General features: G+C 51.6%; 2 protein-coding genes across 2 annotated transcripts; both read left to right on the plus strand.

The window, feature by feature from the left end:
* The first annotated feature begins 207 nt into the window (after positions 1 to 207).
* Positions 208 to 8,395, plus strand: MTA2 (metastasis associated 1 family member 2). The gene is made up of 18 exons (XM_090260344.1): positions 208 to 741; positions 1,437 to 1,504; positions 1,862 to 1,955; positions 3,523 to 3,640; positions 3,771 to 3,834; positions 4,005 to 4,122; positions 4,423 to 4,525; positions 4,711 to 4,810; positions 4,974 to 5,162; positions 5,267 to 5,341; positions 5,422 to 5,480; positions 5,636 to 5,733; positions 5,858 to 5,997; positions 6,264 to 6,492; positions 6,684 to 6,773; positions 7,241 to 7,359; positions 7,465 to 7,613; positions 7,828 to 8,395. Exons 1-18 carry the CDS (start codon positions 714 to 716, stop codon positions 7,991 to 7,993), a joined length of 2,007 nt encoding a protein of 668 aa, XP_090116470.1. The 5' UTR covers positions 208 to 713; the 3' UTR covers positions 7,994 to 8,395.
* Positions 8,396 to 10,737: 2,342 nt separating this feature from the next.
* On the plus strand, positions 10,738 to 22,992 carry TUT1 (terminal uridylyl transferase 1, U6 snRNA-specific). The gene is made up of 9 exons (XM_090260371.1): positions 10,738 to 10,906; positions 12,722 to 12,912; positions 18,081 to 18,396; positions 18,582 to 18,682; positions 19,548 to 20,017; positions 20,798 to 20,907; positions 21,050 to 21,160; positions 21,326 to 21,418; positions 21,810 to 22,992. The coding sequence occupies exons 1-9, from the start codon at positions 10,825 to 10,827 to the stop codon at positions 22,946 to 22,948; spliced, it is 2,613 nt and encodes an 870-aa protein (XP_090116497.1). The 5' UTR covers positions 10,738 to 10,824; the 3' UTR covers positions 22,949 to 22,992.
* The last annotated feature ends 716 nt before the right edge of the window (positions 22,993 to 23,708 follow it).

The raw sequence follows: 23,708 nt of genomic DNA on the forward strand, positions 1-23,708 counted from the left end.
GCAAAGGAGGAGCGCGGAAAGAGTTGGGGCGAGTAAGCCATTCATGCAAATGACAGGCAAATTACACGACGAGGCGCACCGGCGCGCCAGTCTTTCGTGGCCGGAGGCGGAGCCGCAGGCGCGGCGAGAAGAGAGTTAAGCCCAATTCGTCTCCCGCCCTCGGAGGAGGGGCAGAGCTGCAACGGAAATAACCGAGCGCCGAGCCGCGGTTGGCCGGAGGGAGCCGAGCCGCTTCCGGAAGTGGCCGAGCTGTGGGGTCTCGCTCTCCGACCTGAGCCGAGCGCCGGGCCTTGTTCTCCCCGTCCGCCGAAGGTGTTCCGGAAGGAGGCGAGCCCCGAGGCCGGCAGGGCCAGGCTTCCCCGCGGCCGGCAAAGCCCAACGTCTGGTGGGGTTACGGGAGGGCAGGGGACTCGGAGACTGGCTCGGGGCCGGTGGTAGCCGAGCTCGTCCGGAAGAAGCCGAGCGGGCCGGTGCCGGCCTCGGCGTCCCAGGCGTGAGGCGGTAGCGGTAGTGGCGGTGGCGGCGGCGACGACAGCGCGGGCCGGGATGAGCTGCGACGGCTGAGGCGGCGGAGGTGCCGGCTGCGCGGGTCCGACCGAGACTTACGCGAAGCGCCAGCCCCGCGCTCCGGGCTTCCCCTCGAGCCGAGCCCTCCTCCCTCCCCGAGCCTCCCGGACCCCTTTGTGCGGCCGGAGGCGGCGGCGGGAACGACCATGGCGGCCAACATGTACCGGGTGGGGGGTGAGTACCGGGCGCTGGGGCTGCGGGGCCCCGGGCGGGAGAGGTTGGGCGCCGGGACCGGAGAGGCTCGGCCCCCAGCGGCGTGGTCCCGAGCACGGACCGGAACCGGAACCCGGAGCACGGGGAGCGAGGGTGCGGGGACCGCGACGCGACTCGACGCCCAAGCTCCCTGCGAGGTCGGAGACAGCCCCGACGGCGCTCTCAGGGCTGCGTCGGAGGTCCCCGCGTCGGGGATCCGGGCTTGGGAAAGTGGTTCCGACGGAACTGACAAGCGGGCAGGGGGCGCGAAGGGCCGGGGCGACCGCTTTGCCCCTCGCCGGGGAGCCACCGGGAGGTTTCCTCTCCCCAGGCGTTATTGTACGCCGCGGCTCGCAAAGGTGGGGGCCTTGCGCTAGAGTGAACGGTTGCTTGCTTCGCTGAGACTGGGGTGGAACTCCATCGCTGAGTTGGGACTGCAGGTGAACCCCCTGCTTCTTCTTTCTTCCTTAAGGCTCACTTTTGAGTGACATGTTCGATTTTAGAACTAGGTGGTCGGGGGCGGGGGGGCCATCCCTTATTTTCTATTAGTCTGTCCACTTCTCAGCATCCTGTCTACCTGGATCCTTACCTCCTTTTGGCCCACCCCGACCTCCTTTCTCCCCTCCTACCCTGCTAGTCCTCTGATCTCCCCGGTTCTTCCCCACCCCCTCCTACAGATTACGTCTATTTTGAGAACTCCTCCAGCAACCCTTACTTGGTTAGACGGATTGAGGAGCTCAACAAGGTAAGTGGAGCAGAGGCCCCCCCACCCCCCTTTCTCCAAAGTGGTCCCTTTCTTCTGAGGTCTCTAACTTAAGGTGGAAGAGCGAGAGGACCCTATCCTAGGTACGAAGCATATTCATTCATTCATTCATTCTTCCACTGTATTCAGGAAGGGCAACTGAGAGCTTAGTGGGAACTTTCCTGCACTATCTCTTGGGGGCTAAGGAAGAGGATTTGGAAGTCTGTCCTTAAATGTGTCTCCTATTCATAATTTCTTGGGTTTTCCTACATCCCTTAGAAACTCACTGACTGTTGTTAGTCTCTGTGCATTTTTACTTTTCAGTGACCAGTTTTCACTGCCTTTTTTCCCCCCTCTTAGACTGCAAATGGAAATGTGGAGGCAAAGGTTGTGTGCCTTTTCCGGCGAAGGGACATTTCTAGTAGCCTCAACAGCCTGGCTGATAGTAATGCCAGTGAGTGACTCTGTCCCCCCACCCCCACCCCCCGCCCAGCCCCCTTTCCCCTCCTCCCCTTGGTCTAAGGCCTGAGCATGTCCCTGCAAGTGTTTCCCCTGGTAGCATGCCCGAGGCAGGGGTGTGAGTTTGGGGTGGGAAATGCCTAGTCTGTGGAGGGAAGCCTGTTTTTACACGTTGGTCGTGGAAGCAGGGTGGCGAGACCATGATAAGGAGAGCCAGGGTATAGCTTGTGTGTGTCTGTATGTATGTGAATGATGTGTGTCAAAGAGATGACAGTGTTTACATGGGGGGGGTGAGGAGGAGCTTTAGAGAAGCAGGGCCCCTGGGGGACAGTTTTGGGTGTGTTGGGACAATAGCTGGTGACTGAAGGTCAAGGTGAAGAGGAAGAGGTTGTACTTAGAAGCCTGCATACTAGGGAAGCAGACTTATTTTGTGATCACGAGGGGGTGGGAATTCTGTGGAAAGGACAGCCTAGGAAGCGAGAAAAGTTTTCTTGCACTTTTTCCTCTTTCTCACCTCTCCTGTGTTCCTGTCCACTCCATTTTACATCTTTTCCTTTTGCCCTGTCTTCATTCTCTATATGCTTTTATCTTTCAAAAACTATCTCCTTCAATTTCCTTTAGTTTCTTTTTCCTTTCCTGTTTTGGCTTTCTTTCCCCTCCTCTTGTTCCTCCTTCCTAAAGTATTCTTATTTCAAGCTGTTTTGGGCTTGAAGGGGTTACGGAGGAGCAGGGCCTAACAAGTTCTCTGGTCCTCTGGGGTTTCCAGCCCCATCTGGCAGGGGCTGACCTTGGCCTTGTCCAATCAGAAGGGGTGTGGGGGTGTGGTCCCCTTCCCTTAGCACAGGGTTTCCGGAGCACACAGCCGAGGGGTGGAGCCTGTTGCACCCCCCTTCTCCCTGTGGTTGGGAACAATGCACCAATGAGCCTGGGCCTGTGGCTCTTCTGCCCCCTCCCACTTTGGTTGGCGCCCAGCCAGGTTAACCCTTTCCACCAAGGTTTCAGGGCAAGTTACAGCTCCTTGGGTAGGAAGGTGTTGGCACATACTGCCCTGGAAAGCCCCACAAACAAACTTCACTAAGTAGAAAGTGAGGGATAGTAAGGACTGCGTGTGATGTTTAAGAGCAGAGTCCCCTGAAATCTGAAAAGAGGAAGTGTTAGACATAACCTGGTGTGATGCTTTTCCATCTTACTCAGTTTCTGGACCTCAGGCTGGTTTAGCGAGAAAGAGACAAATGTGATATCCTTGCTGGGCCTGGTGTGGGCTGACTGGGGCTTTATGAATGGTGTCGGAGCACGGACGCCTGGTGTGGGATGTATTTCTGTGGCATTCTTTGTACTCTGAGCAGCTCTTCCCTAAGAGCATGAGTGATGGAGAGTTACGAGCATCTGCTGGGGGAGAGGGCTGAGTGGGAATGCTGGTGGGGTGAGGGTATGGAAGACAGGTGCGTGGGGAGTGTGAGAAACACAGCTGAGACAGGAAATGTTTCCCCGGGCCAGGCTGGCCAAGGTGGCTTCTTTCTGGGTTGGTGTCTGACTTGGTTTCTTCCTCTTTAATCTCCCAGGGGAGTTTGAGGAGGAATCAAAGCAGCCTGGGGTGTCGGAGCAGCAGCGACATCAGCTGAAGCACCGGGAGCTTTTCCTTTCCCGGCAGTTTGAGTCGTTACCAGCCACCCACATACGGTACGGGAGAGTCAGGACCACTGTGTGCACTTATTTAGAAGACGCAGAGGAGGGAGGGGGTGGTGTATGGGGGATGCTGTGGAGAGGGAGTGAGGAGCTCACCCGGAATCTTCTGACCTCTCTCCTGTAGGGGAAAATGCAGTGTGACCCTCTTGAATGAGACAGATATCTTGAGCCAGTATCTGGAAAAGGAGGTGAGAAAGGTGTTGGGAGAAGCGGTAGGGGAGTGGGTGTTGCCCAAGAGGCAAGAAGAACAGGCTGATGAGGTACAGGTGGAAAGACTGCCTGTCTTGGGAACTCCAGGTACATTGCCCCCTGCCTGTGAGGCCTGCTGCGCTGCTTACCCTCTCTCTTCTGTCTCTAGGACTGCTTTTTTTACTCACTGGTGTTTGACCCTGTGCAGAAGACACTTTTGGCTGATCAGGGCGAGATCCGAGTTGGTTGCAAATACCAAGCTGAGATCCCAGATCGCCTGGCAGAGGGTAAGCAGCAGCACAGACTGTGTAGCTGCTGGGTTATCTAACATCGTAGGCCCTGTGAATCATGTGCGTTGGAGTTGTTCATTGCACAGTCTGCATGGCTCTGTGCTGTGACCCTGACAGAATGTGACCTCAGGAACCTGGAAGGGGCAGGTGGGCACAGCTGGGAAGAGACGTCTGAGAGTGGAGGGGGCTGGTAGAGTCCAGTCAGGAGACGGGGAAGAACAAGGTGCTGTTGTGAGCATCCAGCCACCGATTATTTTCCCTGCCCTTTCCCTGATGACGCCATTCCCCATTCCCCAGGAGAATCCGATAACCGGAACCAGCAGAAGATGGAGATGAAGGTCTGGGACCCAGACAACCCTCTCACAGACCGGCAGATCGATCAGTTTCTCGTGGTGGCCCGGTGAGGGGTGGGTGGATGGGGAAGATGGGCTGAGGGAGGTGTGGACATCGTTTTGAATCCCATCCTTAGAGATGGACTTTATTATCCCTTTGGCATGTGTGTTGTCCTTTCTCCTCATCTGGCTTAGCGCCTCCGCCCACTTGTGCTTTCTCCTTTCCCTCCTGACTTCTTAATTTCTCTCTTAGAGCGGTGGGGACCTTCGCGAGAGCCCTAGACTGTAGCAGCTCCATTCGGCAGCCCAGCCTGCACATGAGTGCAGCTGCTGCCTCCCGAGATATCACCCTGGTAAGCAGGAGTCGGTGGGATGTCAGGCAGGCTGGGCCTTGTGGGGAACGGCAGAGCCTGGGGACAGGAGGGGGGTGTCTGAGTCAATGGGTTTGTTTAAAGAACAGCAGGAGAGCACGCTGAGGTTTCAGGCCATCAGCGGTGTTTCCTCCCTTCCCGGTAGTTTCATGCAATGGATACACTGCAACGGAACGGCTATGACCTGGCCAAGGCCATGTCCACCCTGGTGCCCCAGGGTGGCCCAGTGCTCTGTCGGGATGAGATGGAGGAGTGGTCTGCCTCGGAGGCCATGCTATTTGAGGAGGCCCTGGAGAAGTACGGGAAGGATTTCAATGATATTCGCCAGGATTTTGTAAGTGGATGGGGCGAGCAGGAGTGGCGGAAGAGGTGGCAGGTGAGGGAACCAGGACCTGTGGCCAGACGCGAGCTCATCCGTGTTCCCTCTGCCTTCCTTAGCTGCCCTGGAAGTCACTTGCCAGCATAGTCCAGTTTTATTACATGTGGAAAACCACAGACCGCTATATTCAGCAGGTATGGTCCGGGCTGGGGAAGCTGGACCAGAGGCCTCCTGCTGAGATGCTCTGATCCTTCCCTTTCTTTCCTTCCTGCAGAAGAGATTGAAAGCTGCTGAAGCAGACAGCAAGCTGAAACAGGTCTACATCCCCACCTAGTAAGTGTGGCAGGTGGAGGAGCCTCGCATGTTTCCCTTCTCTTTCCCCAGCCTGTGCTTTCCTCAGGGATTAGGGCTGGGCAGGGGGCAGGACCAAATTATTATAGAGACAAGGTGGATATAAATTCCTTTCTCCTCCTTCCTGCTCCTGTTAGCACCAAGCCAAATCCTAACCAGATCATCTCTGTGGGCTCAAAACCTGGCATGAATGGGGCTGGATTCCAGAAGGGCCTGACTTGCGAGAGCTGCCACAGTGAGTTCCAGGGAAGGACAGGGATGTTGGGGGTGGGCGAGTGGTCTGCTCTGACCCAGGAACCTGAGGGGCTTTTGTGGAACATTTGCCCCCTGACCTCTACCTCCTCTCTATGCTCTTACAGCCACACAGTCTGCTCAGTGGTACGCTTGGGGCCCACCCAACATGCAGTGCCGTCTCTGTGCTTCCTGTTGGATCTACTGGAAGAAGTACGGGGGACTGAAGACCCCAACCCAGCTGGAGGGCGCTGCTCGGGGCACAACAGTAAGGACTGATGGGGGACAGGAAGAGGGGGAGAGCAGTGAGCATATTGATATGAACTTAGATGAAGGCCAGAACTCCCTACTCTGTATATGGTCATGGGATGACGTATGTGGGAGGGCCTTGGTGGGGGAAGTGGTTTAGGAGCCAGGTAGGCCGGGAGAGCAGCAGAGATCAGTCAGGAATCAATAGCCCTTTTCAGAGAATGGAAGAAAGGTGGGAGCCTCAGTGTCCTATTTGTGTTTTTCTGTTTTCCTGTGTCCTTCTAGGAGCCACACTCGAGGGGTCATCTGTCTAGACCTGAAGCTCAAAGTCTCTCTCCCTATACGACCAGCGCCAACCGGGCCAAGCTGTTGGCTAAGAACAGGCAAACATTCTTGCTCCAGACCACGAAGCTGACCCGTCTTGCCAGACGCATGTGCAGGGACCTGTTACAGCCGAGGAGGGCTGCCCGACGACCCTATGCCCCTATCAATGCCAATGCCATCAAGGCAGAGTGTAAGAACAGGAATGCTGGGGCTAGTGGCAGGCTTGGGGTTGCCCTGGCCAGAGACCAGTGTTTCTCTAGATGTTTAATGACAGGGATAGTTGGCCACAGGGTGTTTGTTAAGAAATTAGACATGGCTCCTGGCCACAGAGGAGGCCTGCGTAGGTAAGTCCCTTCAAAAGCTTTCACCTTTGTTCTCCAGGCTCCATTAGACTTCCTAAGGCCGCCAAGACTCCGTTGAAGATTCACCCTCTGGTGCGGCTGCCCCTGGCAACTATCGTCAAAGATCTGGGTATGGGATGGGGAACCAGACTGGATACAGAGTGGGTGTAGGATGGGGAACCAGTTAGGGGAGTGTTGGGCTTTCAGTCCTTTTACTGTCAAAACCTTTGCCCCCCCTGCTTTTTCCTTTCCCATGCAGCCCTTAGAGGTTCAGTCTAACAATCTGTATTTTTTTAGGTTAATAATGTTTTCTCATGAGCTATCCAGTATGATCAGTTTGACAAAGTCACAGTCCTGAGTGATTTTTTGAAATACTGGTTAAGTTTTTTGGGGAGTCAAAAGCTATATGGGGATTTTTTACTGTGTGTGGGGTTGTTGGTACCCCTAACCCCCACATCGGTCAAGGGTCAACTGTGCTGGTGATTGCTTGTCAGACCCCTCCCCCATCTCTACTCTTAGGGGTGCCCAGGGAAGCTGCATAGAGAAAAGAAAGTATGAAAGTTCTCTTAAGGTTTCTTTTCTTTTTTAACCTGGCAGTGGCCCAGGCACCTCTGAAACCAAAAACACCTCGGGGTACCAAGACACCAATCAACAGAAACCAGCTGACCCAGAACCGGGGCCTGGGGAGCATTATGGTGAAAAGGGCCTATGAGACTGTGAGTTGACAGACTGGAGTGGGCCAGGCTGAGCTGGGTGGGCTTTTATGTTCGATAAGAGTCTTAGAGAGTCCCCTCTCATTGTGTTGCCCCATGCTTTTCCAGATGGCAGGGGCAGGGGTTCCCTTCTCTGCCAATGGAAGGCCTCTGGCCTCAGGGATTCGCTCAAGCTCACAGCCAGCAGCCAAGCGTCAGAAACTAAACCCAGCTGATGCCCCCAATCCTGTGGTGTTTGTGGCCACAAAAGATACCAGGTAGGGGGCCCACCATGGGAGGTGCTAAGAGGCTGACAGTCCAGGTTGCTGGGTATGGGAAATAGTATCTGAGCAAGACCAGCTCCAGGAAGGCTGGGTGCAGCGTGGGGATGTCAGAAGAGAATGGGTTGGAAGAATTGCAGTGTGGATGGGGGGCTGGGGGGTCCGCTCGAGGGTCTTAGCTTTCTTGATCCCCCTCTTCTCTTCCTGGCAGGGCCCTGCGGAAGGCTCTGACCCACCTGGAGATGCGGCGAGCTGCCCGCAGGCCCAACTTGCCCCTGAAGGTGAAGCCACCGCTGATTGCAGTGAGGCCCCCAGTCGCTCTACCCGCCCCCTCACATCCTGCCAGCACCAATGAGCCCATCGTCCTGGAGGACTGAGCGTCTGTGGGGAAGGGAGGTGGGCTGAAAGCTAGAGGGTGGGTGCCCAGGTCACCCGAGTTTCCTTCCTTCTAGTATCAAAGGGAGTGAGAAGTGAGGGAGGGAGAGAGCAAGTGTGTGTCCTTGGAGGGACTGGGCACCTTCTGGGGTTGCCACTTCAAGGCTCACCCCTTCTGGTCCTCCATGCCTGGTGATGGAAGGCAGACTGCAGGAACTTGGCCCATTGTGGGAACCTAGCCTGTTTTGGGGGGTAGGACCCACAATTGTCTTGGACAGTTTTAGGGGGAGGGTTTTTTAATTTTTTAAAAATTTTGCCTCCCTTTGTGAAAGGGGCTGGGGGAGGGGAAGAATAAACAGCTATCAGGTGGTGGCACCTGGCTGGGGGAGGGGGGCGTGCACTGCCATGACTGCCACGTCTATCTTTTTTTTTTTTTTTCCTAATTGGGGGTTTCTTTTCCTGTCCGGTGTCCGGACTTTCCTAATGGCATCAACGCCAGCCCATGCTCGCTCTTTCCTTCCTTCCCCCTTGTCCCCTCCGCCTTTTGTACGCCAATTCTCAGAAATAAAGATCTTTTGTCCATTTTTTAAACCTTGGATTCTGTAATTGGTTCTTATAGTAACAAATAAAAAGCTGTTTTCTTCAGCTTCTCCTGGCTCAGCTGTTCTCTGCCATGGGTGTGTGTGGCTGGGGGGAGCATCTTCAAGTAGGGAAATAAAAGGAAAGAAGGACAGTAAAGAAAGTACAGGTGGGGCTTGCCCTAGGAACAGCTTTATGAGATAGGCAGTCTGGACAGGTGGCCTGCTCCAGCTAGCTTTCTTGTGGCACCCAAACGGCTCCCCAGTTCCCTGTGCTGCTGGAGCACCATCTTGACAGATTTCTTCAAAGCAGTTGGGATGAGCTGGTTCTCTGGATGGAACCTCTCCGTAGGAGGGGTGTGTGTGCGCGCAAAGATACTTCTTCCTCTATTTCCCAACTCAGCACTGGGAGTTGCTAGAGACCAGGGCAAGACATAGCCCACCTTGAGAGGGGGTTACTACAGGATCTTACCACCTAGCTCTGGTATATTTTCCTGGAGTGCTACTTCATGGGTCCCCAAAGCCAGTCTCAGCAACTGCCTTAATATCAGAGCTTACTCTAGTGCTGTTTCCTGCCTTTTTAGGTTTGAGAGACACCTGAGGTAGGCCAAATAGGAAAAACATCTATCAACTGACGGTGGCTGGTGCCAATTTAAGGCTAACAGGAATCCCCAGTTTGGGGGGTGATGGAGGAAACGATCAGGTGCAAAATAGCTTTATTGTGATACAGCACAGCTGTGAAAACTCACCCAGCCCCTCTGCGCTGCTGTCTTCCAAGAAGACATCTTTAGCTACTTCAGCTCAGCCAGGCAAACACACGTCAGAGAAAAGAAAAAGTGCACTCTCAGGGTCAGAGGGGAGCTGGCTTATATGGACAGGAGTCTCTGCTCCCAATCCCTATTGGTCTTGCCTCATGCAAATGAGGACTCCAAATCCTCGAAGTCTGATTGGTCCAAAAGACGTCCTGATGGGTCAGGAACTCTTTTATAAAGGGCTGCCTCAGATGGCAGAAACGCTTGCAGGCAGGCAGTTCGGTGCAGGTTCTCCTGAAGTGCAGTTTACGTGAGAAATCCCTGTGTAGAAACGGCTGCTAGGTTGTTTTTTAAAAACTTGAGCCCAGTTAGCCACCAGGAGCCCTTCTTAGTAGGCATCTTCTTTCTCAGGGTCTACACATCTTAAAAGATCAAGATGTCTATTAGGTGCTCCCTAGGGACTTTGTTAGAGATGGTGAAAAGTCTCAGCAGTTGTGAGTTGTTCAAGGTTACAGACCTTGAGACATCTGCCTCAGGTCCACTGCGCTCGCTACAGTGCACAGCTGTGAGCTGGTAACTGCAGCAAGAGCTGCTTAGCTCATCTGACAGTCCTCCGTCTCACGGTCCCTGTCCCTAGGGCCTCTTCAGCTCCCTTGCTCTTACTCTCTTTGTCCTGAGCTTACATTTGTAGTGTCAGGATGAACTGAACACTATACTAGCCTAGAAGAAAGCAGGTCTGTCCCCTCCAATGTCTTTTACTCGGGTATCACCACACTAGGGTCCTCGCGTGCCCTGAAGTAGGCTGGTGGCTCTGGCCCTTGGTGAGTGCAGCCCACTGTCGCAGGACGAAAGCCGGACTCATCCTCGACTGCAGCGATCAGAGTCCGGAAGGTGACGGGTTGGGCAGAGGTCCCCAGCCAAGGCTAGGAAGCTGTCACAGAACACCGTTTGCGGGGGAGGACCGAGGGCAGAGAGAGTAACAACAGCCCTGTCGGTTGGGAGTCCAGGGACAGCCTTGGTCTTCGTGGAGGTTGCTTATCCTCTGCCTTTATTCCCCAGGTAAATAAGGGGTTGGGGATACAGCCGCGCGGGTCTCTCTCTACTGCCCCTTAATTGAAGCACAGCACAACCGGCCCACGACCACCAGCAAGGAAACGGCTGTCAATCCTGCGCTGGTCTTTGTGTCTGTTGTTATGAATATTCACGACCTTTGGGCCAATCAGCACTTGAAGAGCTCAGAGCACACCAATCGGTTTACCGTATGCAGATAAGACTCGTGGGCCGGCGGCTTTTCCTAAACCTCATAAATCCTTAACACCCGCTGGAAACGGAACCCTGAGCCGAAGGAAGCTGGTTTCCGGAGGAGTGTGCCCGCACGGTCAGCCACCTTACGTCACTTCCTATTGTACTGGCGGAAGTTGCTTCCGAGCGCATTACGAGTTGGCAGTCTGAGTTCCGCCGGTGGCAGGAGTGCTTGCGTTTGTTCGGTACCGGGGAGTCGCGATGGCGGCGGTGGATTCGGATGTCGAATCGCTGCCGCGTGGGGCTTTCCGCTGCTGCCTCTGCCACGTCACTACAGCCAACCGTAAGCGGTGGCTAGAGAGGAGGGATGGTTGTGGGCTTTCGTCTTTGGGTCCTAGCGGAAGTTAGGGTTACAGGTCATAGTTCTTGTCAAGTGTATCGAGGTGGAGTCACCTCTGTTTTCACTCCGCCCGAGCCAAGGGATTAGAGAGCGGGGAAAGTCTAGCCACCTTGCGTCCTCCTTTCCAGTATCCGAAATCGCCACGACGAAAGTTCAGTCCTTTTATTCTCTCTTTAACCGCCATCTGTTGGACATCCCCGTTGTGCCTGGTACTTTGCCGGCCTCTGCAGTGAGAGAGGGGATTGAGAAATAAAGGAGCTTACCATCTAAAAATGGGGACAATTTCAGTGCTTGGTAGTTATGTTTGGGTAGCTGTTGGATCACAGAAAAGGTAGTAATTAAGTGAGGGCGCCCTACAGAGGCAAAGATGGGTGAAGTACGATGGCCTACGTGACCAGAAGGTGGGTTTGGAAAAGCTGACAAGGTGCTTGTATAACGGACAGCACAGCGGGCTCAAGGAAACATCAGATTTCACTTTTGAAGTCTGGAATCATGATATTCCCTAAACAGGATTTTCCATTCTTTCTTTTTTCTTTTTTTAGAAGTAATTGTTTTTTTTAGTCAATAAGCATTTATTCAAAATCTAGCTGTCCTAGGCTTCCAATCTTTTTGTTTGTTTGTTTTTTCTTTATGAATGACACTACTGCTATGTCCAGCAGGGCCAGCCAGAAATCCAGGATAGTCCTCCCTGGCCCCACATTGATGACATGAAGCAGCTAACTCAAAATGTGATAAAACTAATGGCAACTAAACTTTTTCCTCATTCGCCATGTACCAGACTCTGCCAAGTGGCATATATGAACAATACCTATTTATTATGTACTATTATCTCAATTTTATATCTGAGGAAACTGATGCACGGGGAGGTAATTAAATTGCCGGACATCTCAGCTAGGTAGAGCTTGGATTTGAACTTGGACAATGTGACTTCATATGGTGCACTTGTAATCATATTTTCTTTAAAAATTTTTATTTATTAATTTTAAGAGAGAGAGCGAGGGAGAGAAAGAAACCGACTTGTTCTACATATTTATGCATCCATTAGTTGATTATTTTTTTTATTTTTATTTTTTAAAAAGATTTTATTTTTAGAGAAAGGGGAAGGGAGAGAAAAAGAGAGGGGAGAAACACTGAGGTGCGAGAGAAACATTGATTGACTGCCTCTTGTATGCACCATGCACCTTGACTGGGGACTGAACCCACAACCTAGGCATGTGCCCTGACTGGGAATTGAACAGGCGACCTCTCACTTTGCAGGATGACACCCAACTAACTGAGCCACACCAGTCAGAGTCATTGGTTGATTCTTTATGTACCCTGACCCAGGATCGAACCTGCAACCTTGGCATATTGGGATGATGTTCCAACCAACTGAGCTACTCAGCCAGGACCTATAATCGTAATCTTTATTCCATACTCAGAGATGACCCATAGGACCCTGATATATTTGGCTCTTCTACATATGATTTGGATAAGTTACCTGTTAATTTTGTTACCACTTGTAGGTGTTGCTCTTCCTAGCACTGACAGATGGTTTAAGGAATACTTGTAGTGTAGTCAGTTGTCTTGGGCTGCACTGTATGTAAAGACAGATGGACAAGAGAGGAAGGGGAAAGGAGCCAGGACTTTGTTTATTCAAAGTTCACACTTTCTCAGGCTTGGAAGGGTCAGGAGGATCTAGGCGTGCAGAGGACAAAGTCAGGGGCAAGGACACTGAAGGGTGACTTGGGTATTTTTGTTTCACGTTTCTCTCTGCAGGACCCAGCCTAGATGCCCACTTGGGAGGCCGGAAGCACCGACATCTGGTAGAACTACGGGCTACCCGGAAGGCGCAGGGACTTCGGAGTGTGTTTGTCAGTGGCTTTCCCCGGAATGTGGATTCTACTCAGCTCTCCGAGTACTTCCAGGCATTTGGACCGGTGGCCAGTGTCGTCATGGATAAGGACAAGGTAGAATAAATGGCTCCGAGGATACATAAGGAGTCACATGTGGAACATACTAAAAAAAATGAGCGACACCAGGAATCTGTTTTGGCTGGTTCTTATTGTGGCTGGTCCCTGGTGGACACCACAGTACTTGAGCTAGCCAGCTTTGGGAATACCACCCAACTTGAATTTCCTCAGTTAATCAGAGTTAGTCACTGGGGGGACTTGTTGGTCACTTATTTACTCAGTCAGTCTTTTATCTGCCAATTATTTAATTTATTAAAACTGAAAAAGAAATTGTTTTTAATTTATTGATTTGAGAGAGAGAGAGGAAGGAAGAGAGAAACATGGCTTTGTTCCACTTATTTATGCATTCATTAGTTGTTTCTTACATGTGCCCTGACCGGGGATCTAACCTGCTACCTTGGCGTATTGGGATTCATTGGGAAATATTTCCTAATTCTACAAAAGACAGGTTGATAAACCAGCTAGCAGTTTATTAGCTCACACTGAGGGGTACTGAGGTTATCTGGGCAGAACACCGTCCTCTGGATCATGCTGGGCAAACAGTCTTGTTCTTTGTGGTTGTTTCTGTCTTGCTTCCATGCAGACCTTTTGTTGGTATCTCTTCAGTTCCCTGACAAAAGTTCACTGTTGCAATTTGCACCCTGGTTATGTAGGCATGGCTTGGTGATCCCCAGTCTCTTTAGCATTCCAGGTCTTGTTTTAGAATGGGGTGGGGTCTGTTTTTCTTAGGGATTGCATTCAGTAACTGACCCACAATGACTTATAACAAGAAGTCCAGGGTTTCACTGTTTTCCTGCTCCGTCATTGGCATGTGGCTCGTACTTCATAGATGTGATAATGCCACTTCCATATCTTCAGGTAAGAAGGGGCAGGTTGAAAGGCAGAGTATAGAAGACTAGTGTCTGCAGAGTCTAACTCCCCTGCCCCCTTTTCTTTATTTCCCAGGAAAATATCTTTTCCAGAGGCCTCTTCAATAGATGTCTCCTTATATCTCATTGGCCAGAACTCAACTACATGTTTATGTATAACTATAGGCAACCCGATAGCTGGGCACTTTGCCCTTCTGAACAGAATTTGCGATTCTGTTAATAAGGAAGAAAGGGAGAATGAATATTGGGTGTGGGCCCCAGGTTACTTTACAGAAAGCTCAGTGTCCTCATTTTTGTTTTTATTGATTTCAGTGGTAAAGAACGATTTTTTCCAAATTTATTTTTTAATTTTTTAAAGATTTTATTTATTCATTTCTAGAAAGAGTGGAAGGGAGAAAGAAAGAGGGAGAGACACATCGATGTGTGAGAGAAACATTGATCGGCTGTCTCTCGCATGCCCGCAACCCAGGCATGTGCCCTCACTGGGAATTGAACCAGCGACCTTTCGGTTTGCAGGCTGGTGCTCAACCCACTGAGCTACATCAGCCAGGGCTTTTCCTGAATTTAAACCTCAAGTTTCTGAGGCATCTACTTATTATAACAGTAACCACTAAAGTTTTTATTGAGTGGTTACTATGCACCAGTTATATGCTAACTATTTTACATACAGTATCTCATTTAACCTACACAGTATTTCCTTGAGGGAGATCATCCCTGGAAAGTTGGAGCTTTGGGGGTTTAAGCCTCTGCCTGGGCAGTAGTCATAAGATACTCAACTCCCCTGAGTTTTAGTTTCTTAATTTGTAAAATGGCAATAAAAATACATGTTGTGTAGGAGTCTTATGAGACTTAGAAACTGTTAAGTGAACTTCTTGGTTTAAAATAAGCCCTTAGTAAGTGGTGGCTGTAGGTGGGGACGCTGGTATTGAGAGGAGAAAAACGGCTAGTATGCAGGCTTCTGATCCTGCTAATCCTGCCCTCCCTGATGTTTTTAGTGGGGGTTCTCGAGGGAAATATGTGCACAAAGACGAGGACAGGCAAGGAGATACCTGATTTCTACCTGGGGCTTTGTTGCAGACGTTGTGTTGGATCACAGTGTGGGGAGCTGTGTGATTTCTCAGAGTCAGGGGCCAGTCTGGGCAGGTCCTCCTTGGTTTCACTTTGGCTCTTTGCTCTCTTTGGTGAAAGGGTAGAAGTGAGGGTAGGAAGGGCACCCTTTTGTTCTCATTCTGAGATATGATGTACACAGCATAAAATTAATCCTTTTTAATTGTTTATTTTTACTGAACTTATTAGGGTAATATTGGTTAATAAAATCATATCTTTAAATTGTACAGGTCTGTAACACATCCTCTGTACATTGTATTGGGTGTTCCCCACCCAAGGTCGTCTCCTTCCGTCACCATTGATCTCCCCTTAACCCTCTGCTACCTACCCCCACCCCGTAAAAGTCACCCTTTTAAAGTATACAATTCAGTGGTTATTAGTATACAGTAGTCTCCCCTTATCTCTGGGGGAAACATCCCAAACCCCCAGTGGATGCCTGAAACCATGCATAGTACTGAACCCTGTATATACACTTGATCCTTGAACAACATGGGGTTTAGGGATGCTGACTCTCTACACAGTCAAAAATCTGTGTATAGCCCTGGCTGCTGTGGCTCAGTGGATTGAACTCCAGACTGAACCGAGAGGTTGCTGTTCGATTCCTGGTCAGGGCACATGCCTGAGTTGCGGGCCAGGTCCCCTATTGAGGGCGTGTGAGAGGCAACTGATCAATGTTTCTCTTCTCCTCTTTCTCTGTCCCTTCCTCCATCCCTTCCCCCCTCTCTAAAAATAAAAATCTTTAAGGAAAAAGAAATGTGCGTGTAACTTAAGTTGGCCCTTGAACAACAAGGGTTTGAACTGCAAGGGTGATTTAAACTGCATGGGCCAGGTGGCTCAGTTGTTTAGAGCGTTGTCCCAGTACGCCAAGGTTGCAGGTTTGATCTCCGGTCAGGGCACATACAAGAAGCAACCAATAAATGCATAAATAAGTGGAACAACTCTTTCTCTCTCTCAAAAAATAAATAAATAAATTGAACTGCATGAGGCCGTGGAAAAAGTCCTATATAAGCGGGCCCGCTCCGTTGAAACCCCTGTTCTCCAAGGTCCAACTGTACTGTGTTTTTTAAATTCATACATATCTGTGATAAAGTTGATTTATTTTTAATTTTTAATTTACTTTTAGAAGTGGAGGGAGGGAGAAAGAGAGGGAACGAAACATGTCCCCAAATGGGGACCCAGCCTGTGACCCAGGCATGTGCCTTGACCAGGAATCGAACCAGTGACCTTTCAGTTTGCAGGCAGTGCTCAATCCACTGAGCCCCGCTGGCCAGGGCTGCGATAAAGTTTAATTTACAAATTAGGCACAGTAAGAGAGTAATAAGAGTAACTAATGGACAATTACAATAACACACTGTAATAAAAGTTATGTGGCTGTGGCATTATTAAGTAGAATAATGTTTACCTGAATACAAGCATGGAGGTGACTATTAGGTGACTCATAGGCAGGCAGTTCGTGGAGCATGGGTACACTGGATGGAGCAGGGTGGGACAGAGGGAGGTTTCATCATGCTATTCAGAATGGCGTACAATTTAAAACTTATGAATTGTTTATTTCTTGAATTTGTCATTTTTTATTATTTTGGATCATGGTCGATCGGGTAAGTGAAAGGACAGAAAGTGAAATCTCTGGTAAGGGGGACTATTGTATTTACAAGGCCCTGCAATCATCTTTACCGTTTAATTCCAGAATGTTTTCGTCTCTCGAAAAAGAAACTGCATACCCTTTCTCAGTCATTTCCCATCCGTGATTCAGGCTTGTGTGCTGGTGAGGCTGTACGCGCGCCCCGTTGATTTTTGTATATGGTGTGAGGTCGGGGTCCAGCGTCATTCCTTCGTGGGGCGCTCCCGTTGTTCCAGCGCCATACACTGGGGAGGCTGTTCTTTCCTCATCGAATGGTCTTGGCGCCTTTGTTGCAAATTAGTTGCCTGTAGATTTACTTCTGGAGTCTCAGTTACATTTTCTTCATCTGCATTTCTGTCTGTTTTTTAAAAATTGATTTTAGAGAGAGGAAAGGAGAGAGAAAGAGGGAGAGAGAAACATCGATTTGTTGTTCTGCTTATTTATGCATTCATAGGTTGATTCCTGCATGTGCCCTGACCGGGGATCCAACCTGCTACCTTGACCTATCAGGACGATGCTCTGACCAACTGAGCTACCCGGCCAGGGCTACATGTCTGTCTTTATGCCAGTACCATACTGTCTTGATTACTGTAGAGGGTTCCTTGACATAAACAGGCAGGGGGATCTGGCTTTGCCACTGAAGAGAATGCAAAAGAATATAGGTTTTATCTACAGCTATACCACCGGAAAAGCATCCAATCTCATCTGATCTCGGGGAGCAAAGCAGGGTCAGGCCTGGTTAGTACTTGGAGGGGAGACTGCCTGGGAATATTTGGTGCTGTAGGCTTAAAAAAAAACACAAAAAACCCTGGCTGGTGTGGCTCAGTGGATTGAGTGCCGGCCTGTGAAGCAAAAGGTCACTGGTTCGATTCTCAGTCAGGGCACATGCCTGGGTTGTGGGCCAGGTCCCTAGCTCTGGGGGGTGTGAGAGGCAACCAGTTGATGTATTTCTTGCATAATGATATTTCTCTCCCTCTCTCCTTCCCTTACCCTCACTCGAAAAATACATAAATATAATTTTTATTTTTAAATGTAGGTCTTTTCCCCTAAAGCAGTCATATTTTTCCTGCTCTGGCTAACATTTTAATTGTAAAAAAAAAAAAAAAAAGACCCAATGAATGTTATTGAACTCAACCAAATCCTAGCGATACGGCTATCGTATTGCTGTTAATCCTAGATGGTAATTTAGTCAAAGGTAGGGTTTATGTATTTATATTTATACCTAGCACAGTGTTCATTACATGGTTTCTTAATCAATGTTAAAAGAGTCTAATAATTAAAGCAGGAAAAGTGAGGGGATGGGTCATAGTATAACTAGTGAAAACCACATCCTTGGCAATAGTAGGGGGACAATGAAAGGGGTGAAATGAGGTTTGCAGAGGCCAACGGGGGTGAGAGTAACAACTGTGGGATCCGCATGGAGAGAATTCCTCCACTAAATGGGTTCTCTGTTGTTCCAGAAACAATAAGCAAATATTCCCAATTTATAGGGTGCTGCCCACTTCAGCCCATGTGTTTGGATTCTTGGGTGCAGAACCGCCATTGCTGCCCCTGTTGTGATTTTCCAGGGAGTGTTCGCCATTGTGGAGATGGGGGACCTGAGTGCCCGGGAAGCCGTTCTGTCACAGCCCCAGCACAGCCTGGGAGGACATCGCCTGCGCGTCCGGCCACGGGAACAGAAAGAATTCCAGAGACCGGCCTCCAAATCTCCCAAAGGAGTGGCCCTGGACAGTCACCAGCTAGCTGCAGCACTAGCTGAGGCCCCAGATGTGGGGGCACAAATGGTAAAGCTGGTGGGGCTGAGGGAGTTGTCCCATGCTGAGCGTCAGCTTCGGAGCCTCGTGGTGGCCCTGATACAGGAGGTCTTCACAGAGTTCTTCCCTGGTGAGTCACTTCCTTCACCCCGGCCCGGCCCAGCCTGTGCTTTCCTCCCATGTCCGCACCCGCAGTCCCCGCCCAGCTAGAGGGGTTTATGTGGTTGCTCTTTCCCCTTCGTGCCCCGTTATGTTCTTCTCCCCTGTAGCCCCCCCACAATGTCTCCTGACCTTTATTCTCTGCTCGACACCCAGGCTGTGTTGTCCATCCTTTTGGCTCTTCTGTAAACAGCTTTGATGTCCATGGCTGTGACCTTGACCTCTTCCTGGACCTGGGTGACTTGGAAGAGCCCCAGGTGAGTGATCAGGGAGGTGGTCAGTGGGAATGGTCATGTGACTCTGGGCAAGCATGTTAGCTCTCACTTATTACATGGGGATAGCAGGACCTACCTGATAGGGCCATTGTAATTTGAGAAACATGAACGTGGATGTGTATTAGGTAGGAGGAAAATGAATTGGCATTTGTAATAGGGAAAAAATACAGATTTCAAAATGGCATGTATAATATCTTATTTTGGAAAAAAATATACATAACAGGACATATAATAATTTTGGGGTTATATATTTTTGCTTATCCATATTTTCTTTATACCTCCTGCCCTTCAAAAAGGGTGATTTTTAAAATAAAATTTCTTTTATCATTCTCTCTCTCCCCACACACACAGTATTTCTGAATCACTTGAGAGTAGGTTGCACACATCATGCCTTCAGCCCTTAACATGCCAGTGGGTACTACCTAAGAACAAGGCATTCTAGTGTATCAGCGCAGTGCAGTTATCAGTTTGAGATGTTACACTGGTACGTGGGCGATACTTTAAAAGACTTCAGTGTACAGTGCCGTTTTGTCAGCTGCCCTGACAATGGCCTGCTGTGCTGTCTCTGTTATATTCCTTCATCTGGAATAAGCTTCTCTGCCTTTTTGTGGCCTTCCTTGACAGTGACATTTCTGTAAAATACAGGCCATTTGCTTTATGAGATTAAAAGGTTATTTTTAATTTTAAAGAGTATTGTAAGGATTAAATGAGTTAATATGTATAAAGGCCTTAGAACAGGGCCTGGCACATAATAAGCAGTAAGTCACAGGTATGTCTTGGGGATGGGAGTGTTCCCTGGTGAGGGGGCAGCAGGACAGAAATTCACTCAGCTCATTTCCATCCACAGCCAGTCCCAAAGGCTCCAGAGTCTCCATCCCTGGACTCAGCCCTTGCATCCCCACTGGATCCTCAAGCCCTGGCCTGCACCCCAGCCTCCCCTCCAGACTTGCAGCCTCCTGCTTCTCCCCAAGACTCAGAAACCCTGGATTTAGAAATCCCTCCCTCCTCCCTGGCACCCAGGACTCCAGACTCGGCTTTGGCCTCCGAGACCCTTGCCTCTCCCCAGTCCCTGCCTCCCGCCTCGCCACTGCAAGAGGACCAGGCAGAGGGGGACCTGGGGAAGGCTCTGGAACTGGCAGAGGCCCTGAAGGGGGAGAAAACGGAGCAGGGTGCCATGCTGGAGCTGGTGGGGTCCATCCTTCGGGGCTGTGTCCCTGGAGTGTACCGCGTCCAGGCTGTGCCCACTGCCCGACGCCCTGTGGTCAAGTTCTGCCATCGGCCGTCAGGTCTCCACGGTGACGTCTCCCTCAGTAACCGGTACCTTTGTGTAGAGGGGTGGCTGGGGAAGGCCAGCTGCGCATTCTGGGGTGGCTGAGGAGGGAGCCCTGGTGTGGGAGCTCCTGCACCTGCCAAGCCTCGAGGTTGTCCTTGTTTGGTCCCATCCCTTTTTCTGCCACTCTTCTGTGTGGCTTCCATTGCAATGTTCATAAAGTGTGCTTTCTGGAGTACTATTTTTAAGGGATTTAGAAAGAGTTCCCAGCCCTGGCTGGCTGGCTCAGTTGGTTGCAGTGTTGTCCCGATGCACTGAGGTTGTGGGTTCAATCCCCCATTAGGACACATACAAGAAACAGCCAATGATGCATAAATAAGTGAAACAACAAAGCGATGTTTGTCTCTCTCTCCCCCTTCCTTTCTCTCTTTCTTTAAAATCAACAAATAGTTAAAAGAAAAAGAGTTCCATGGTTGAGTAAGTTTGGGAAATGCTAAGTTAAATGCAAAGAGGTTTCTCCCTTTCCTCTCTCCCTGACTTCCTCCTTCCCTCTTTCTCCGTTCCTCCCGTCCTCCGTCCGTTCCTGTCCTTGTTTCTTTGCACACTAAAGGTCCTTAGCAGTCTTATAATGACCTGCTCCGTGAATGTCCGAGACAGGCGTATGCAGCACGCAGGACCCCCTCTCACAAGACCAGCGTGTCAGCACACACGCTGAGATCCTCTCTTGGCCTCATGCCTCACTCCCCTTACACAGGACTGGAATAGGAGCTGGGGGGGATGGGTCCAGAGAGTGCCTGAGCCCTGCCATCCTTGTCTCTTTGTCCCAGGCTGGCCCTGCATAACTCTCGCTTCCTGAGTCTCTGCTCTGACCTGGATGGGCGCGTGCGGCCCCTCGTGTACACTGTCCGCTGCTGGGCTCAGGGGCGAGGGCTCTCAGGTGAGTCCGGACCGACCCGGGGCTGAGCTGGTGTTGGGGCAGAGGAGAAGGGAGGCAGGTACAGAAACCAGGGTTGAGAAAGACCATCAAGGAGGGGATCGGAAGCACCTCTAATCTTACTAATTATTGATTATTTACCCAGGGAGTGGCCCCCTTCTCAATAACTACGCCCTGACCTTGCTCGTGATCTATTTTCTTCAGACCAGGGACCCTCCTGTATTGCCTACTGTGTCCCAGCTGACGCAGAAAGCAGGTACAGCAGCCCGGCCTCCACCCCCTCTATCCTGTCAACTTCCTCTTCTCTATCTCACGTAGACACACTGAGCTTCCCTGGGAATTAGATCTCTGCTCTCACCCTCCTTTCCCCCCAATTTTCCAGCTTCCAGGCTGACCCTCCTCTTTTCTTTTACTTTCACAGGTGAGGGCGAACAGGTGGAGGTTGATGGCTGGGACTGTAGTTTCCCCAGAGACGCCTCGGGACTGGAGCCCAGCACCAATAAGGAGCCCCTGAGTGAGTCTGGGGACTAATAGATGTTAACCCCCATACATGTACATCCGCAGTTACCGTGTGCCGAGCATGGTTCTCATAGCAGCCTTGGGGACAGCTAGGGTTACTACTGCCATTTCACAGATGAAGAAACCATGCGTTGGAGTAATGAAACAGCTTGCCCACGGTTACACTGCTAGCAAGGGAAAGGAGCCGCATCTGGGGAAGGACGTTGCTTGGGGAACAGGGAGCCTGGCCTCCCGTTTACAGGGATCCGAGGGGCCTGGCTTCTGGCACTTGTTCTGAGCCACGTGGAAGGGAAAGATAAAGCCCTGCTAAGAGAATGGCTCTGCAGGGCCTGTGTCAGTTCCGGCCTCTAACCAACCCCTTTTCCCTGGTCTTCCTCCTCCACCAGGTTCCCTGCTAGCCCAGTTCTTCTCCTGCGTCTCTTGCTGGGATCTTCGTGGCTCGCTGCTGTCCCTGAGGGAGGGTCAGGCGCTGCCTGTGGCAGACGGCCTGCCCTCTAATCTCTGGGAGGGTCTGCGTCTCGGTCCCATGAACCTCCAGGACCCCTTTGACCTGAGTCACAATGTGGCAGCCAATGTAACCAGCCGCGTAGCTGGGCGGCTCCAGAACTGCTGCCGAGCGGCAGCCAATTACTGTCGGAGCCTCCAGTACCAGCACCGTTCTTCCCGGGGTCGGGACTGGGGGCTGCTCCCCCTTCTGCAGCCCAGCTCCCCTAGCTCCCTGCTGTCTGCAACACCCATCCCTCTGCCTCCTGCTCCCTTCACCCAGCTCACCGCTGCCCTGGTCCGGGTGTTAAGGGAAGCACTGGGTTGCCATATAGAACAGGGAACCAAGAGACTGCGGTCAGAGGGAGGTGGAACGGGGGATTCTTCCCGGGGAGGATCACGCAAAAGAGTGAAACTAGAACAGAATAAAAGCTCCGACGAGAGGGAGCAGGAGCAGCAGGGACGTGCAGGGGGCCACGGCGAAGACGCGGTGGAGGAAATGGTGATAGAGGTCGGAGAGCCCGTGCAGGACTGTGCCATGCAGAGCCCTGGGCAGCCAGGGGAGCCTCCGCCGGCGCCTGCGAAGCACCCGGCCACTGGAGACGGGGAGCAGTCAGGCCATGCAGTGCTGGCCGAGCAGGGCCCCCTGGGGCCTCGGGCAGCTCAAGAAGGGTCCCAGGCTGAGCCAGGCAAGGGGGAGTCACTCTCATCTCCGAGCTGGCGCTGTGCCCTGGGGCACCGCGTGTGGCAGGGGCGGCGGCGGGCCCGGAGGCGCCTGCAGCAGCAAACCAGGAACGGCGGTGGCGGTGGCACAGCCGAGTGGCTGGCCATGGAGGCTCGGGTCACCCAGGAGCTGAGAGGACTGAGTGGTGCTGAGCAGCGGCCAGAGGCCGAGCCGCTGCTGGTCTTCGTGGCGTCTCTCTCCCAGGCCGACCAAGCGCTCACTGTGACCCCGCTCCAGGATTCCCAAGGCCTGTTCCCTGATCTCCATCATTTCTTACAGATTTTCCTCCCGCAAGCACTTCGAAATCTCCTTAAGTGAAGACAGGACCCTAAAGGGCAATAAAGCTGCTAGTTTAATAAACACTACGGTTTCCTCTAGTTTCCACCTGGTAACGGTCCTGCTGCTCCCCAGTGCTCCCCCCCCCCCGAGGCCAGAGTGCAGCCTTCTGGAGGTGCCTTCCCTGGCCACCGAGGAGTGGGTCTCGGCCTGTTTCCTTCCCACACTTACCACAGCGGGGGATGGCGGGGACCCTCTGTGGCTCGGACCTGGGGCTCCTCAGTCGGGTTCGGGAATGATGGAGAGCTGGGTGGGGGGCCCTGAGGAGCACCTGCGAGAACAAACAGGTCTGCCTCCACCTTCACCTTGCAGGTTTATGAGTGGTGACGGCCTGAAATGGGGGGGCCAGGGTTCTTCCACTCCCGGCAGGGCTCATCCTTTTCTAAAATTGGGTAAAAGATTCTCAGACCCGAACATGCGTAAAGGGCAGCCCATCAGTTTGTCTTAAATGGTCAGCTCCTTCCAGGTGACAGGAGGCGGGGGAAAGGGATGTTCTCCCTAAGCCCCTTCCCCCGTGGTCGGCCCTCGGCCCAAGGGCCCCTTCTCGCAGGAGCAGCATCCCTGAGCCGCCAGGCGAGTTAACGGGAGAGAACTTCAATTTAAGAAACGGCTTCAGACTTGGGCTCCGATTGGACACTCATCCTCTCTAGAAAAAAGCCCAGAGCAGTCAAAGGAATTTGGCACCGCCACTTGGACGCGGTTGTTGGGCAGGATGTTACGGGCTTGGCAGGACCTCCCATCA

This window comes from Furipterus horrens, unplaced genomic scaffold (assembly GCF_987537825.1).
Source record: "Furipterus horrens unplaced genomic scaffold, mFurHor1.1.pri manual_scaffold_2, whole genome shotgun sequence".
In the NCBI taxonomy this organism is placed as follows: domain Eukaryota; kingdom Metazoa; phylum Chordata; class Mammalia; order Chiroptera; family Furipteridae; genus Furipterus; species Furipterus horrens.

Excerpts from the sequence above, each read along its gene's own strand:
- MTA2 (XM_090260344.1), top strand. The coding sequence starts at position 714 with ATGGCGGCCAACATGTACCGGGTGGGGG. Across the intron at positions 1,505-1,861 it reads GGATTGAGGAGCTCAACAAG|ACTGCAAATGGAAATGTGGA; the intron begins GTAAGTGGAGCA and ends CCCCCCTCTTAG. Across the intron at positions 5,481-5,635 it reads CAGGTCTACATCCCCACCTA|CACCAAGCCAAATCCTAACC; the intron begins GTAAGTGTGGCA and ends TGCTCCTGTTAG.
- TUT1 (XM_090260371.1), top strand. The coding sequence starts at position 10,825 with ATGGCGGCGGTGGATTCGGATGTCGAATCGCTGCCGCGTGGGGCTTTC. Across the intron at positions 18,683-19,547 it reads GTGACTTGGAAGAGCCCCAG|CCAGTCCCAAAGGCTCCAGA; the intron begins GTGAGTGATCAG and ends TTCCATCCACAG. Across the intron at positions 21,161-21,325 it reads CCAGCTGACGCAGAAAGCAG|GTGAGGGCGAACAGGTGGAG; the intron begins GTACAGCAGCCC and ends TTACTTTCACAG.